Genomic DNA, 16,002 nt, shown 5'->3' on the forward strand with positions numbered 1-16,002 from the left:
TTGCCTTAATGTTCTTCAACTTATCTAAGGGACGTTGGTCAGTGCTGAATCCCTTCCACGACCGCATCCTTAACTCTGTTCTGGACAGATGTGGACTCATTCCACACCTCTGCCTTCTTTCCCATCTCCTGCCATGATGAATTCTAAATACATTTTACATAAAGAGGAATCACATTTTGCATTTCTGTAACTTTCTACTAAGGCAGCAAGGTCGGCAACATTAGACAAACAGATTAATGGGAAGAATGTTCGTTGGTTTCTATGCCAATAATCTGGAAGCCACTGCCTTCAGAGTCTGGACATGACTTCAAATACTGGGGAAGCAAACACACATTCACACATTCAATAACTGCCATGACAGATGGAGAGAGAAGACATTGGGAGCAGACAGAAAGGCTGACTTTCATCAGATGCAGCATTTACTAAACTCCAGGCACTTGGACACCATGTTCATGGTTCCTACCATGTTACCCAGCAATGTGTAAAAATGTAATGAATCACTGAGCACTTACTATACTCAAGATTCTTGTCAAATACCTTCTTTTTTTACACAAACATCCTTGTAAGATAGATATTGATGGTATTACTCCCACAGGCCCAGAAGGTTAAGTGACAGAAGGGCCCAAGTTCCACGGCTTCCATGAATTAGGTTAAGAATTTATTGAAATACTTGTTTTAACTACTTCAGCAGCACCAAGCTGCCTCCAGGTTATATGGTTTGTCCCCTATTAGTATCATCATTACTGTCATTTACTTCATGGTTTTTTTTTTTTTTAACTTTATTTATTTTTGAGAGAGAGAGAGCAGGAGAGAGGCAGAGAAAGAGGAAGACAGAGAATCGCAAGGCTCAGCCCTGACAGCACGGAGCCCGACGTGGGGCTCAAACTCACGAGATCATGACCTGAGCCAAAACCAAGAATCAGACGCTTAACCAAGTGAGTCAACCAGGCACCCCTACTTCCTGTTTTAAAATACAATTTTCATTGTTAGTAAAATATATTGTCAATAAAACTTTCAATTTCTACCATAAATAAATAATCAGTATTGCTTATCTAAAAAAAAAAAAACAGTTTTTACCAAACGTTCAAAGTCTACAGCCTGCCCTCTCTTTATTGTAAAAGGAAATATCTGAACTATCATTGGTACTTTTTAATTATTTGGCCATTTTTTTACCTTGAGCATCACTTTACCTCTCAGTTGATGTAAACCAGAATGCACTTACCATGTGATATAAGGGAGATCTGTTAGGGTAATTCCTGCGAAATGCATAAAACTAACAGCACTAAATTAGGAGTCAGTCTTGATTTAATCAAAAGAGTTGAAAAAAAATGAGAGGAGAATAACTTTATCACTAACATTCTATTTTGTTTAATGCTGTGACCACCTAAAATAAGGTCATACCCATCTGAAATGGAAAGACAGTACAACACAGTGTTTGGGAGCACAGACTGCCTGAGTTCAAATCCCCTCTCTGCTGCCTGCTACTTCTGTTACCTTGGACAAATTATTTAAACCTCCGTGTAAAAATGAAAAAGGTAATAATAATTAACACAATTGTTACGAAGACTGATCACTAAGTACTCAAAAACACTTAAAACATGGAAGTTAAAGGCCAATAATATAACCATGTTTTAGATGACTGGGGTTACCAAATGTTTTATCTCTTCATGAATAAATCAACACTGTAAGAGCTCCACGTATATAACACCACTGCCTTCCTTTTTAAACAAAGCATATTTATTGCTTAAAAACAAACAAATGTTGGGGCGCCTGGGTGGCTGAGCCGGTTGAGCGTCGGACTTCGGCTCAGGTCACGATCTCATGGTTTGTGAGTTCGAGCCCCGGGTCGGGCTCTGTGCTGACAGCTCAAGAGCCTGGAGCCTGCTTCGGATTCTTTGTCTCCCTCTCTCTCTGCCCCTCCCCTGCGCATGCTCTGTCTCTGTCTCAAAAAAAATAAAAATATTTTTAAAAATTAAAAAAAAAAACGTTTAAAACAGTGCACGGCACATATGCAATATTGTGCTTGTTAAACACATAAAATAACAACACTGGCATCTCACTAGTATGCACCCCGTGCTTTGGAAAACACCAAGACGGGGCACATCTTAGACAGTCTTCACGCAGGAAAGACATTTAAGTTGTGCTAACGAAGGTAAGCCAGGCAATAAAGTTTTACATTTCCGCAGAGAAACAGAAAGGGCCTGGCAAAGAGCGAAACCAGGCATGATCACATGGTTGAGGGTATGAAAAAGCTAAGGTGAGTGGACGCAGTCAGTTTGGTCAGTGGGAAAATGTAGGAGAGAGAACAGCAGGAAACAGTGGTCAGGATAAAAGGCGGGGTAAGAGCCGTGCTTGAATGGAGTGTGCTGATCATCGTAGGGGACGAGGTGGGGGGATGGAAGAGGCTGGCACCTCCCGCAGGAAAGACCATCAGAGCGGAGGCAGGAGGGGGAGCCGCTGAGTGCAAGCAAGCTGGACAACACGTGACAAGCCAGGGGGGACGGTAAGAGACGCTAGGGGCCAAGTGTAGTCCAGAGTCATCGACAAACGAAAAGAGAGGATAAGAGAGACGCAGGTATATCCGGGGAGGATGAATTCATTCCGTCTGGAACATACTGCGGTTAGGGGAATAGAGGCATGGCCGGGTGGACGTAGGGGGGCAGCTGGGTCCGGCGACAGCGATTCCAGGCGTTATGTACACGTAAATTCTTGAAGCCATAAGGCTGGAAATCATAAGCCGTCTTCAGGGGGAGGGTTTCAGTCATCTCTGGAGAGCATCACCCACAATAAGGCTAAGGAATGGCTGGGGCAGAAGGGACAGACAGGAAGTGTAGAGACCTAACAAGCTGAACGGAGAAAAGAAACAGAAACGTCACATCACTCCCGAAATGTAGCTCTTGGTGACACTTTCTAGAGCAGGAACCGGATTAGAATCAAATGTAATGTATCGGAGATACGGGTAAAGGAATAAGGTTGTAACGGTAGCTCTGCTGGCCTGAGGAAGGAGAGAAGGCGGGCGTTCTGGAAGTTACTTCTCAAAGCAGGCGCCAGGCTTCCCGCCTCAAAACGGGCGAGGCTGCGTGTTAAAAGCGCAAGCCCGCTTCTCAGGCCCAGACCTTCTCCACCTGAACCCCGGCAGCGGGACCCAGGAATTAGTACTTAACATATTCCCTCAGTTAATTCTAATGGAACAAGAAAATTAGAAGTCGTAGCACGAGAAATTTTACAGCAGCAGCAAGAGATACTTCTGCTATTATGCAGTTTGGGTGGTTGCGACACGTTATGCGGGACGTGTCGTGAGCGACTGTTCCGACAGGTGATCTTGACGAAGTAAAGAAGAATTTAAGTACACGTCGTATTACCTCATGCGTTATTCCCACTATCCTGGTTATGTAGGTCAAGACTTTATTTCTCGGTGAGACGAGGCTGTGTCTGTGTGTCATGTGCACCCAGTATATGGCTTCACAGTATCTATCGTGGTCCCTCGTCAAATAACTGAAAATAGAACAAGCCTAGATCAACCAAGTTGAAAGGCAGAACCTCTTTTTTAAGGCCGCTAGTAAGTTTCCGGCTGAAACTAATGCCTTCCTTGAGTTTGAACCCATTTCTTTCACCCTAATTCTTATGTTTCAATTGTCTAGGAAAAAGACCAATTTTTTTTTTTTTTGTATCTGAAATAACAACTCTGATCTGACCCTCTCCAGTTAAAAATGATAAAATGAGGGGCGCCTGGGTGGCTCAGTCGGTTAAGCATCCGGCTCCGTTTCAACTCAGGTCATGATCTCCTCAATTGAGCAACTGAGGCCCTCATCAGGCTCTGTGATGACAGATTCTTGGGATTCTCTCTCTCCTTCAATAAATAAACTTTTTTTAAAAAAAATGATAAAATGAGAATTTAAAGTTCTGTTACATTGAATGTTACATGTTTAATTTAGAAACATATGTTCCAAAAATCAGAATATTTAAGCCCATACTTATTTTTAGTCAACACCCTACAAATTCACGTTACGTGTTTTGTATAATTAATATGTTTGTGAAAACTGAAGCAAGCTTCTGACCAGTTTTGCCACAAAGCATGTAGTTCATTATGATGAGAGGATATTGAATAAAGGATTTATTTGACCTACATTCTACTGTATGACAAAAGCTTGATTCTAAGTGAAATAAAGAGCATCTCAAAATCGCTTCAGAAGTTCCCCATTTAAATTAAAATAAGAAAGACAAGCTGATCTTATTTGAAATTATTTTGAGTAGAGCTTTATCCCAGCATCCTCCTAACACATTTGCACCCAGGCATGAATTTCCACACTCAACCGTTCTGCTGTGAAATTTTAGCGGGACTGTCTAGATTTCTTCGTATTTCTAATTAAAGATGCAGTCTTTTATCCTATATGTTTCAGAAAACGTACATCAAATTTTCCCTGGCAAACCTGAGGATGTCTCTACGGCAAAGCACACTTATAAGGCATCTCTTGTAGAAACGAGACCAAGTAGTAGTTGGCTACTGCGATTCTTTTTCTCTCCTTGGAGACTACGTTGCTCCTTAAATCACAAGGAGGGATCCAGGGCCCCTCCCCTTGAATACGTCACCCATAATGACTTTCCTGACCAACAGAAGGCAGCAGAAATAATGTTCTGAGACACAGGACGTTCTAGGTCATAACAATCCCCGTAGCTTCTGCCTGGGTTTCTTGGAACCCTTGTACCAAGGCTGCCTCTAGGAATCGAGCTGCCATTTTGTGAAAAGCCCAAGTCCCTTGGAAGCAGCCCCAACTGACATCTCAGCCAACAGCCAGTTGTCAGCGCTGCTATGTGAGACCTACCTGAGACAACCAGCCCAGCCAAGTCTTCTGATGCCTGAATCCCCAGCAGATACTGGACTGCAAAGGCACCAGATTTCAAACAAGACCTGCTCAGGAGACAGCCCACAGAACCCACAGAGATTAATGATAAACTGTCATTTTAACTCACCAGTTTTGGGGATACTTGTGATGCAGCAAAGATAACCAGAACATTAGTTTATCTTTTTCTGTTCAGGCTCAGGCTCTCGGGCTTTTATAAATTTTCCAGGGAGAATAACATACTAGAGGCCAAATGACCCTTAAAAGTTTTACTTAGTAGCCTAGAATCATTAAAATGTTCTTAATTTGCTTAATGAAAATAGCTCAACTCTATCTTCTTTGCATGTTTTTTTCCTCTGTTACCGAATCAAGATCTGAGCTACATAAATTTATACCAAGTATCCCCCAATGCCCTCGGGGAAAACAGAAACCCCAAGATTTAAATGACTCACCCAAAGACATAAAAAATTATCTTATTTGTCCTGCTTCAAATCCGGGCTCTTTACACCCTGCTCATAACTGCCTGTAGGGGGTCATATTTTTCTTAAAACTAGTATGAGTTCAAAACAATACGATGTCTCATTACTCCTTGCCTAAATTTGCAAATAATTTTACAGATCCTTAACCAAGTCCATGTTTACCGAAACTGAACGAGAGCAAGATATTTCCTCCCGAGATTCTTCTCATCAAAATTTACAGACTCCTGGATCTAAAGCTGAATGTTAAAGATGGAACATTTCATTGTTCTAATTTTAGGGCATTTAGTCCATTTTATGTGGTGTATGTTCCTTTCTTTTCCTACCCCTCAACCAGCACACCTTATATTCTTTCGTTGCATGGGTTTAACTCTTACTAGAGGTTAGCAACCCTCAGGTCTTTATTTCCCTTCTTGCTCCCGTGCTCTGCTAAGTTCTCATTATGCATTTCCAACATACTAAACACTTGTGTTTAGATGTCTAGCTATCACCTCTTAATTAACATTCCAAAAATGAAATTAATTTTCTGTCCAAAGCATCCGGAAAATAAAGCATCTGGTTAATCCTTTAAACATTCTCAAGGGACCCACTATTTCCCCAATTTTCAAGGTTTCCAATCTCCAGAGAGAGATGATTCACTTTCCTTGCTATTACTCAATTGCCTATTTTTACAGCTTTCTCATTAGAGGTATCTTTCACCTATCTTTTTTTCCCCATTTCCACTGTTAACCACTCTTCCTCTATGACTGGTCTAGATACATGGCCTATCATTTCAGGATTACTTTGACAACTAAGTCTATCTTCTGGGTCTACTCTCTCCAATTTATCCTTTGTCTTACACAACACCAATCAATTCATCTCCTTTAAGCACTGATTTCATTGTAATGCTCAAAAACCTTCTGTGCTCAAAAACCTTCCATGACTCCCTATTTCCTCTGGTATAAATTCTAAATTCCTCTGGTTACTTTTGAAGGCTCTCCAAAATGAAGTCCATCCTGTCAACTCAGCTCCATGTCTTACTGTTCCCCAAAACTGATTTCCTTCCTCTTTGAGAAGGGGCCCATTGTCTACCTACAACACCTCTTCCCTTACCAAACCCTTTCACATGGCCCAAATCAGCTCCAATACCACACCCCCCGTGCAGCTTCCCACAGTAACCTGTGGAATGAAATAACGCCCAACGTCATTTTTTAAATAAATAAAACAGTAGGTGAGGCGGTTAGAAGAGAAATTAAGAATATTCCTGACCTGTCTCACACTGGAGCCTGAAACTCTACCATTAGAGAGATGAGAGGACAACGTTAGCCTTGCAGCTAAAATGCAAATACTCTTGGCCAAAAGTTAGCCCTGCATTGTTTTCGTATCAAACACCTCATCATATCCTTTCTGTAGGGGAAGATTTGAGGGCAGAGGGGAAAACTTGTTGCATAACTAGACAAGCTGAAGCCATTGCTGAGGAAAGAAAATAAAAGAAGGAAGCAAGAGGTGCCAAAATGTCAATTTGCCTACTTTGCAAATAACCTTCCTTTTTTTTTAAAAAAAAAATAGCCTTGTGCATTATAGATATAACTATAAATTATTCAGAGTATTTGATTAACCAATTATTCTCATTCTTCTCCCAAGCTAGAGTATGGATTTCTTCTCCTGAGTCAAACAAGAACTGATTGCTATATTCACTCCCATAGCACCATCTTTCTTTCTATAAATGATAAATTTCGGTTGTCATGACACCAGAGAAGGGTGGATTCAGCTTGCTGGCACAGCCAGGCATGCTGCTACCCTGCTTTTCCCCCTTCATCCTAGCAATGTGGACTCCAGTGCCCTCACCCCCTGCTACCACAAACAAAAGAAACTCTGACTGATGTTCTGTGTTTTTCGCAAGTAAAAGAGGAGAAAGATGACCTCAAGTGACCAAGTGTTTTCTCTGGAGTTTCTGTACATATTTCCCCCCTTCGGTCTCTCACCGGCCCCCATCTGCTTGGTGGCTCTTCCTATCTCTGGACTGCATGTCTGGGTCATTGTCCTGAGTCCTGGCATCTTGATCTCACTCCCCATTGCTACATACCTGTTCTGTCTCTACTCCCTGATCCCTGGGTTCTCACTTGCTTCCTCTACCCACTCTCTCTTACTGGCCATCTGACATCAACAGGAATTTCTCGGGACCACAATTTCAATAAGAAAAATGTAATGGTAGAAGGAGGCGGAGACAAATTTTAGGCATCTGTCAGATTCCAGATAGGAAAGAGAACTCAAGGGTTAGAGACCAAGCTCAGGATTAGCCTAAGGGCTCAGGTGTTAGCTCTAACTCCTTTCCTTGATAACACCTTCCCATATGTGGGATCAAGCCTAATTTATCCAAGGGCATTGAAGCAAACTCCAGGACCAACTGTGTTCATTATAGTATGCAAATAGTAGAGAAACAATTAGCTTCAAAATCAAGAGCACCTTATCCTCGGGTAGGCAGCCCACTCAAGCTTAAGGTTACACGGTAAACAAGTTCATTCCTTCTAGAGAACATTCTAGAGAATGTTGGTTACAAACAGCATCTTAGTGCTTTCAGTAGGGTAAATGAGTAAATTACACTAAGTCAATTACTTTGGCTTTCCATTTTTGAGAGCTTTTCTCCTCCGCGGTTATTCTAACAAGAGTTTATATTCCTATGCACAATGAAAGACAGGAAGGAAGACCAAGCCTTAAATACTTTCTGCCCCACTTGGGAAAGTGTTTTATCTTTCCTTCTTAACTTGGAAATAGTCCTTCAATTTCAGAAAGCTTTTAAAGCCAGTCCATTCTGGAGATCATTTGCAACACTGCTTTATTTTTCAAAGGCCCTGAAAATGGGTCTTTCTAAGACTTCCGGGTCAAGCGAGAAGAGACTGTGAATGTCTTGACCACAATTAACATTCACAGGCAAAACTGTCCTCAGCTTTCTCTTTTTTCCTTTCTCCTGAATTGGCCAGCGTCTATAAACTGCACCGATTAGCAGTCAAAGCATCCCCTAACCCTTGAGTCTGTGGGAACTTAGGAATTTCAACCCGAGCACGTCTATCCCAAAGCCTCCTTTACTCTGGGGGGTGGGAAAAAAAAAAAAAAAAAAAATCCTTTACAACAAAGGACAAGCGAGAGGCTGGGGGAGGGGCGCGCACTGGACTTGGACGAGAAGAAACGAGAGTGCTGGCGTTGACCAGTAACCCCGAGTGCCGGCGGGTCGCTAATCAGTAACCCGGAGAAGCCGAACGGCCCGACGCTGGGCGCCCCGAGCCCAGCACACCGCAGCCGGGAGGCTCCTCCTCCCCGGCCCCTCCCTCGCACCTCGGAGAACTCTCCCCGTGGAACCAACCTCCTCGCGCCGGGTCCGCAAGGCCTGTGTCGCACCGGGCTCTCGCAACCCCTCCACCCCACCCGACCGCATTCCTGGGGCCGGTCCAAGCCGCCGCCGCGGCCGCCAAACTCTGGAGGAGTGGACCCCGTCCAGGGACTCGAGCGGAGCGGAGCTGCGCGCAGTGCACAGCCTGGCCACCCGAGCGGGTCTGGACGCCCCCTCGACCACGCCGTCTGCCCCGCTGGGGTGGAGGGGAGAGTCCGCCTTCAGCCTCGGCCGCAGACCTTTTGTGCAAGGCCGGCGCTCAGCTGAGAGGGGACCAGAAGGTGTCCCCGACCTCGCCCCGCGCCGGCGGCGCCCGGACGGGAACCCGAGCGAAGGGAAGTTGTGCGAAGTTTGCGTTTCTCGCGCCCCGACTCCACTGGCTCCCCGAAGGGCAGGCGGCAGCGCGGGGACACGTGCGCACGTCAGTCCCCCCTGAACCCCGGCTCCCCCGGCCGCCCTCCTCCGCGGCGTCCCCGGGCTGCGGTCCCCGCGCGCTCGCCACCTCCGCGCCCCCACCCCACCCCACCGGGTGCCACCGCGTCCCCACCGCCCCGCGCCCGGGGGGGGGGGGGGGCAAGTCCCGAGACAGACGCGGAGGCCGACCCCACACCTACTCTCCCGGCGGTGCCACCCCCGCCCCCGAGGCCCCGCGCTGGGGCGCCCCCCGCCCGCGCACTCACCCATGGCCCGACGTCCAGCTGCCCCGCGGCCCCGGACCAACGTCCCCAGACGAGCGCGAGCCACCAAGTTCTTCTGGCCGCTCCTCAGCTCCCGGCGCCGCGGCGAGTGGCGGCCTCCCCCCTCCGGGCCGAGCGGCTCTCGGGGCTCCCGGCACCTCGGAGGACGCGCAGACCCCTCCCGCTCCCCACCTGCCTCCTCGGGCTAATGGCTACTGCCCGGCCCTTCGCGCGCGCTCTCCTCCCCGCGCCCCCCACCCCGCCCCCTTTCGCTCCGCAGCCAGCCACGTGCAGACGCCTCCCCCCAAATGGGAACTACACACCACAGACACACGCATTGTCTCCCACCCCACCCCACCCCCAACCCGGGCAAGGACCCTCTGGCCAAAATAATCACCCCTAACGTGCAGGCTACGAAGAGATCGTTCCAGAAGAGACAGATTGGTTACGATGATTTCGCATTCCCTAAGATCTTCTCTTAAGTATGCCATTTTTCCCTTGATAACGATATTACTAAAGACGAGGAAGAGAGAAATTCCCCTTTTAATTTATATTAGGTCTCTCTTCCTTCTTCTGTGCTATGTATGTTGGTTTCTGTAACCTGGCAAGGCTCCAAAGACCTAAAAGCCAGTCCCCTACCCCTCCCCTCCCCCCCCCCCCCACACACCATAATATGCAGAAGTCACCTGGAAAATAAATGACTCAATCCAAGAGGGAGCTGACGCTGCAGAAACAGCACTGGGCTTATCAGCCTGGAAGAATGGATTGTGATTCTGGCTCTACCACGGATATACTGGGACTCAGTTTCCTAATTTGTAAAACGAAGGATCTGGAAAACCTGATCTCTAAGGTCTCTTCAAGTTTAAAAAAAAAAAAAAAATTATGTAATTATAATGGCCTAGTTCTTTCAGGATTCAGACTGGAGAAGTTAATTTCAGTAAATCCGTCCCCAAAGTGTCTTAAGCTTCTTGCTTAGCCTAAAGCATACAAATCTATGCGGCGAACAAGTGGAAGTAAAAAACAAAGTGGACACGGTTACTACCCCTGAGAAGCACGGCTATCTAATGCAGAAGACGTGATATGAAAAGTAAAGAACAGTATGTTTAGCAGAAATACATACAGAAATGCAGAGCATATATTTACAACAGCATAGAAACATTTGCACAGCTGTTTCTCACATAATGGAAGAGGTATGCTCCTGGAAGCATGTTGGAAATGCATTTCAGTTAAATGGGAATAGAAAGTTACTCTTGTGGGAGGGGAAAGGAAGTGATCGATAGAAGTTGTAAGCGTTCAGCACTCCATTCAGAAATGCATACCGTTCTGGAAATGGAATCTCATGAACTGTGATTGCAGCAAAGCATAACTTATACATGGGTTCAATCAAGATAAATGATGAATGTATGGAGATTAATTCCTAAACTCAGCTTTTGAATCACCACAGATAACCAGCCACCACTTCCCAAGGACCTATTTCAAGATAGCACAATTCTAAACAATTAGATTTCCCGGTGGCATTGAATCATGACACTGAAATATGAAATTACAACAGTAACAAATTAAGTACAACTTACGAAATGCAGGGCACTGTTCTAAGGGCCTTATATTAATTCACATAATTCTCACAACAAACTTATAAGGGAGATACTATCATTCCCACTTTCCGGATGAGACTGAGCTATAAAGAAAAAAATCACCTGTCCAAATTCACATGGGTAATAAACAAGAAGATGAGATTCAAACCTCAGTGGAAATGCTCCAGAGCCCAGGATCTTAACCAGTTCACCACACTATCTCTCAGATTGACGAGGGTTGCTACATGCTTGAAAAAGACGGTGGTATCTTCCGGCACTGAGTATAATCTATAAATATTTCAGACACGCTCAGTGACTTATAAGAATTTTGAAAACACTAAAAATATCAGCTGCTATATACTGCCATCTAAATCATGATGCTGTCTCTCTTTTGGCTGATTATCAGTGAATATAGAAAATTTTTTGATGTTTAAGTAATCTGTCTTACAGTGACCATAAAAATGGGCATCAATATCCTGAATCTCAGGTATAGAAAAACCATTTTCTTCCCTGAGATTTAACAGATTATAAATTACATAATTTATAAATGGGAATGTTGAGTAATGCATTGTCTCAGTTTCTACGTTCTAATCATATCACCAATTCTTCAGCATTTCTGCTTTCTCATGCCACACACCTGACTGTCCATCAAGTCTCCAAACTATCTCTCTCTTCCTCCCTCATTTCCAGCCCCACTGCCTGGGTCACCTCTTCACAAGTCCTGTGAGGATGGGACTAGCACTACCTTTTTTAGAACATGAAGCTTCTTATCAGCCACTCTACTCAAAATTGAGGCGTTAGCTAAATTCTGAGGTGAGTGGAGAGGCTTCATTACATATTCGGCAAATACGAAGGTTTGATCTGGGCAGAGAACAACTGCTGGTCATGCGTGGAGCATTTTGTCTCAGATACCTTTCCAACATCATCACGGTTTGATTCCTTTAGGGAGAATGCAGAATTGAAAGAAAAAGAACATCAACAGTGGGAAATGGAAACACACAAACATTTAACAGCTGTAGGCAAGGAGTCCACAAACAGGAAGGCCAAAGAATGCTCTTCGGCTAGGGGAAGGACCCAGAGAAGGTTCTGTGAGGAACGACGGAGTGGTCAGCTAGATCAGCTATCACAGACAAAGCCAATAGGATGGGGACTGGAAAGTTCTCTTTTGATTTGGCAGTTGTGAGGTGACTGGGGAAACATTGGCGTTGAGTTAGCATAACGTGGGGTGCTCCCCAAGTGAAATTTGAAACTGGCCCCTGGACACGGAGGCAGGGAGGGATGAAGAAAGGCAGACCAGTCCAGATGGGCAGGTGGCAGGTTGAATATGTAAGGGGATGTGTGTAGGAGGCTTGTCTTGGGCGGGCACAGGCAAATAGATCCTCCCACTGACCCACCCACGAGAACCTCAAGAGTTTATGCAGAGAGCTTAATGAGGTTCGGTCACATCTGCCATCCAGAGAGTCTCAACACGTTGCTCTCTCAAAGCTGCGTCCTTGAAGAGGCTCCTAATGCAGTGGACAGAATGCACAGTCCAAGGATGGGGAGGGGAGGGGGTGAGGAGCCCCTCAGCTGTCTAAGTCTACCTCCCCATTCAACTGATGACCTTCTCCAACAATTAGCAAGAGTATTGTCCGAGATGAGGAGGAGAGAAATTGGAGAGTAAGTAATGAGAAAGTGGGAAGTAGGAAAATACTGTTGATAACCTACTCACAGCTCATCAGGGAAGGAGAAGATAAGGCAGTATCTAGTAGGTGTAAGGTTAGGAAAGGTCATTTTTTCACCTATAAAACAAGTATGACGGATGAGGGACCATAAGGCAAGCTGAGGGCCAAGCACAAGCTAACAGCACCACCACCCCAGGTGGGATACGTGTGGTATTCCTCGGACACTCCTGGCTCCCCAAGGACCGGAGAAAGGAAGGAAAACAAATGATTGACTGATAAAGATCATGGTCATGCAGGACAGGAGTCTCCTTCGGTTTGCGGATAACCTAGTAAACTGTAAGAGGAAGGCAATCTTATCTATAGTCTAACCTCCAGAAACCTATGGACTCCGTTTCCTGGAGCCCTAATATCACCCTCACCAAGATGTAAGGGGGGTTTAAGTGCTTGCCATGGTGATGTGGGAAACAATGACAAATGAAAACTTAAATTCCCGTATGGCCGGCTTACAGCCCATTGGCAAGTCCTTGAAACAGGCAGAGTGACCTCCCTCCAGGAGCTCAGCTGCCTCGATGATGACACTTTGCTGGGGGCAAAGGGGAATCCTGGCTTAACATTTTCCTGACCACCACCCCCCCTTTCAGGATCCTGTGAGTCTACTTAAACCCATAAAAATTCCTTTGCAAACTGCCTTTATCTTTAATGCCCAAGTATATGTTGGCAATTATACCCCAAGCATATGGCCTCTGATATACACCTGAAGGGCTTCATGACTGAGGTTTTACTAAACAGCAATAAATGACGTTTTTCTAACAACAGCTAGCCCCTCAAGGTCCTAGAAACCTTGCTTCCAAAATTCTTTACAGACTTACTCTGTCCCTAACCCTCTCCCACCCTGAAGGTGTCCACATAATCAGTCACTCTTCAACAACCTCAGTGCAGCTCTTTCTGTCCACGGGTCCTGTCCCCATCTTTTTTTGCACCAAGGATGTCTTTCAAGAATTCTTTCTTGGCCATCGGATGCACACCCTCGCCGTCACCCCAAAACCCATCAGTGGCCATGTTTAATATACTATTGAATATGAGATAATGATCTTAGATCTCCTTCTTAGAGTAGAAGGAAGAGATATGATCTGGAACAAAGAGGAGGAATAATCTACGAAGAAGAGGAAAAATTTCCAGTCCCCTCAGGAATAAAGTTTGGGAAACAGAGTGAAGGAAAGAAGGAAGAATGGTTTTATTTAAATACGGAGCTTTGGGACAAAGAGTCCTGATAGTCCTGAGAGTGTTCTTTTGGCACTAGGAAAGAGATGTCCGGGAAAAGATCACAGTAGCCCTAGGGTTCCACTTCATGGAAATAATGAAGCTTGGTAAAGCTTCTGGGAGGTACAGGAGAGAAGCTGATCATGGTACATAAGAGAAATACTAAGCAGCCTTGAGGTTGTAACCAAGACTGAACCCAGATTTCAAGAGAAACCAATCTATATCTTTGTGATTACTTTAGCAGTGCCCAGTAGCCTGAATAAAACAGGGAGCTGGATTAAAAGATGGCTGAGATCTTTCATGGAGGTTATGACAGAGAGGGAGAAAAATGTGTTAAGGCTGTTGGGGGGAAAAAACATTCTAAATCATGCATCTTGGATCTAAACTATAACAGGCGAACGTCAGCTGGGGCAAAAGAGGGGTCAAGTTACTAAAAGCATAAATGAAGTTTAAAATCAGATTGAGCGGAAATAAAGCTTGAAAAATGGAGATAGATTATATTCAAATAGTGCTGAAGAAGACCTTGAGATTTCAGAGGCTGAGAAATCTGGAGTGATTCTGGAGCCTAAGTTAAGACCAAAGAAGTAGATTTGCAGCGTGCAATGGAGGTGATGGTTCCTGGTATTCAGGCAAGGGACTTTGAGGACAAGTGTTGGGGATGTCGTCAGTAAGGGATTCTAACGTCCGCTACAGCCATATTAGGAGCTGTGAAAAAATAAAACAAAAAGTTGGAGTCAGATTTAAATAAGATAATGCATTTGAAAAGGCTGAAAATGTTAAAAGAGTTGTGCAAATGTTAGTTGCAAATATACATGTTACTAAAATGAATGGAAATGGTGTCTGGATGGCCATAAAAGCTAATCAATAGAATTGACATGTGAAGGGTCAAGAGGAAACCATGGATCCTTGAGCAGGACAACAGATGATAAAAGGGATGTTTTAGGGAGAGCAAGCTGGTTTTTCCAGGAGTGCAGTGTCCATCCACAAGACTTATTGCTTTGTTTTTTGCTGGATTCCTGAGGCTTACAAAGAATGGTTGTTTTACACCAACATGGATCCTACAGAAGTGCCCTTCATGCCTTGTTTTCCCAGCAAGAAAAACCAACACCACGGCCCCCAAATGCTGTCCCCTGTCCAGGTCACTGACGTATGTCCCATTCTTGGGCTGGTCTTACCAAGCTTTCGTTTCCCTTGAGGGAACCGTTTGTGTTTTGTGATTTCATTTTCGTTTTTATTTCAGTCGGGTCACAAGAGAATTTTGAAGGATTCGGGGCCTTCCTTTGCAAAGTTGTAGAGAACCAGAGAACCTTCTTTGTGACAGCGTGGCAATAAAGCAGGCTGTTGTCTGTTTGGGTTTAACCACTGCACTGAAACACATTGTATACCTTAGGACAGTCATTGGTGGAAGAGTGCATGTGCTGCCTTGTGCTCTCATTTCTTTTTTTTTTTTTTTAATTTTTTTTTTAACGTTTATTTATTTTTGAGACAGAGACAGAACATGAATGGGGGAGGTCACAGAGAGAGGGAGACACAGAATCTGAAACAGGCTCCAGGCTCTGAGCTGTCAGCACAGAGCGCGATGCGGGGCTCGAACCCACGAACCTCGAGACCATGCCCTGAGCCGGAGTCTAATGCTTAACCACCTGAGCCACCCAGGTGCCCCAGGTGTGCTCGTTTCTATAGAACCATCCGTCTTCCTCCACAAACAAGCAAAAGAGGCAAAGCCAATCAGGGGAGGGGGAGGACGTCTCTGCGGCCTCACCTGGGTGGCGGAGGAGGCCAGGGCCCGCGCCCAGATGCAGGGCCGCTCCTCCCGTTCCTAGGCGGCTCCTGGCGGTCTTGTAAGTCGAACGGGTCATTCTGGAGACGCTGACTTTGAAGGCCGCGTGCTGCTGGATATCCTCTTCATCTGAGCCCCCCGAGGAACCGCCGAGGCAGTTTGCACACCTCCACCCCCTACTGCACCAAATCCTCTGGGCGGGTGTGCCGTGCACGGCCCGCAGTTGCTCCTGCTGGCTGGGGCCCCACCCACTGCTGTTGCCGTCCAGCCTCCGGCTTACCTCCACCACCCCCGTGCTGGGCTCCACGGAGCGCGCGGTCTTCAAGCTCCACGGAAAGCACCTGGAGCGTCAGCATCACTTCC

General features: G+C 45.5%; 1 protein-coding gene across 2 annotated transcripts in view; it reads right to left on the reverse strand.

The window, feature by feature from the left end:
* The window catches only part of GPM6A (glycoprotein M6A), a 353,437-nt gene extending 343,570 nt beyond the window's left edge, over positions 1-9,867 (reverse strand). Inside the window, exon 1 of one of the 2 annotated variants that reach the window (XM_053900797.1) lies at positions 9,759-9,867. In XM_053900797.1, coding sequence (XP_053756772.1) covers positions 9,759-9,852 — 94 coding nt within the window. In that variant the 5' untranslated portion in view covers positions 9,853-9,867. Of the gene's footprint in view, positions 1-9,364; positions 9,576-9,758 lie in introns of those variants that run through there. The other variant, XM_019434239.2, reaches the window with a different exon arrangement.
* Between the last annotated feature and the right edge of the window lie 6,135 nt (positions 9,868-16,002).

This window comes from Panthera pardus, unplaced genomic scaffold (genome assembly GCF_024362965.1).
Source record: "Panthera pardus isolate Hobbes unplaced genomic scaffold, ASM2436296v1 HiC_scaffold_13, whole genome shotgun sequence".
NCBI lineage: Eukaryota > Metazoa > Chordata > Mammalia > Carnivora > Felidae > Panthera > Panthera pardus.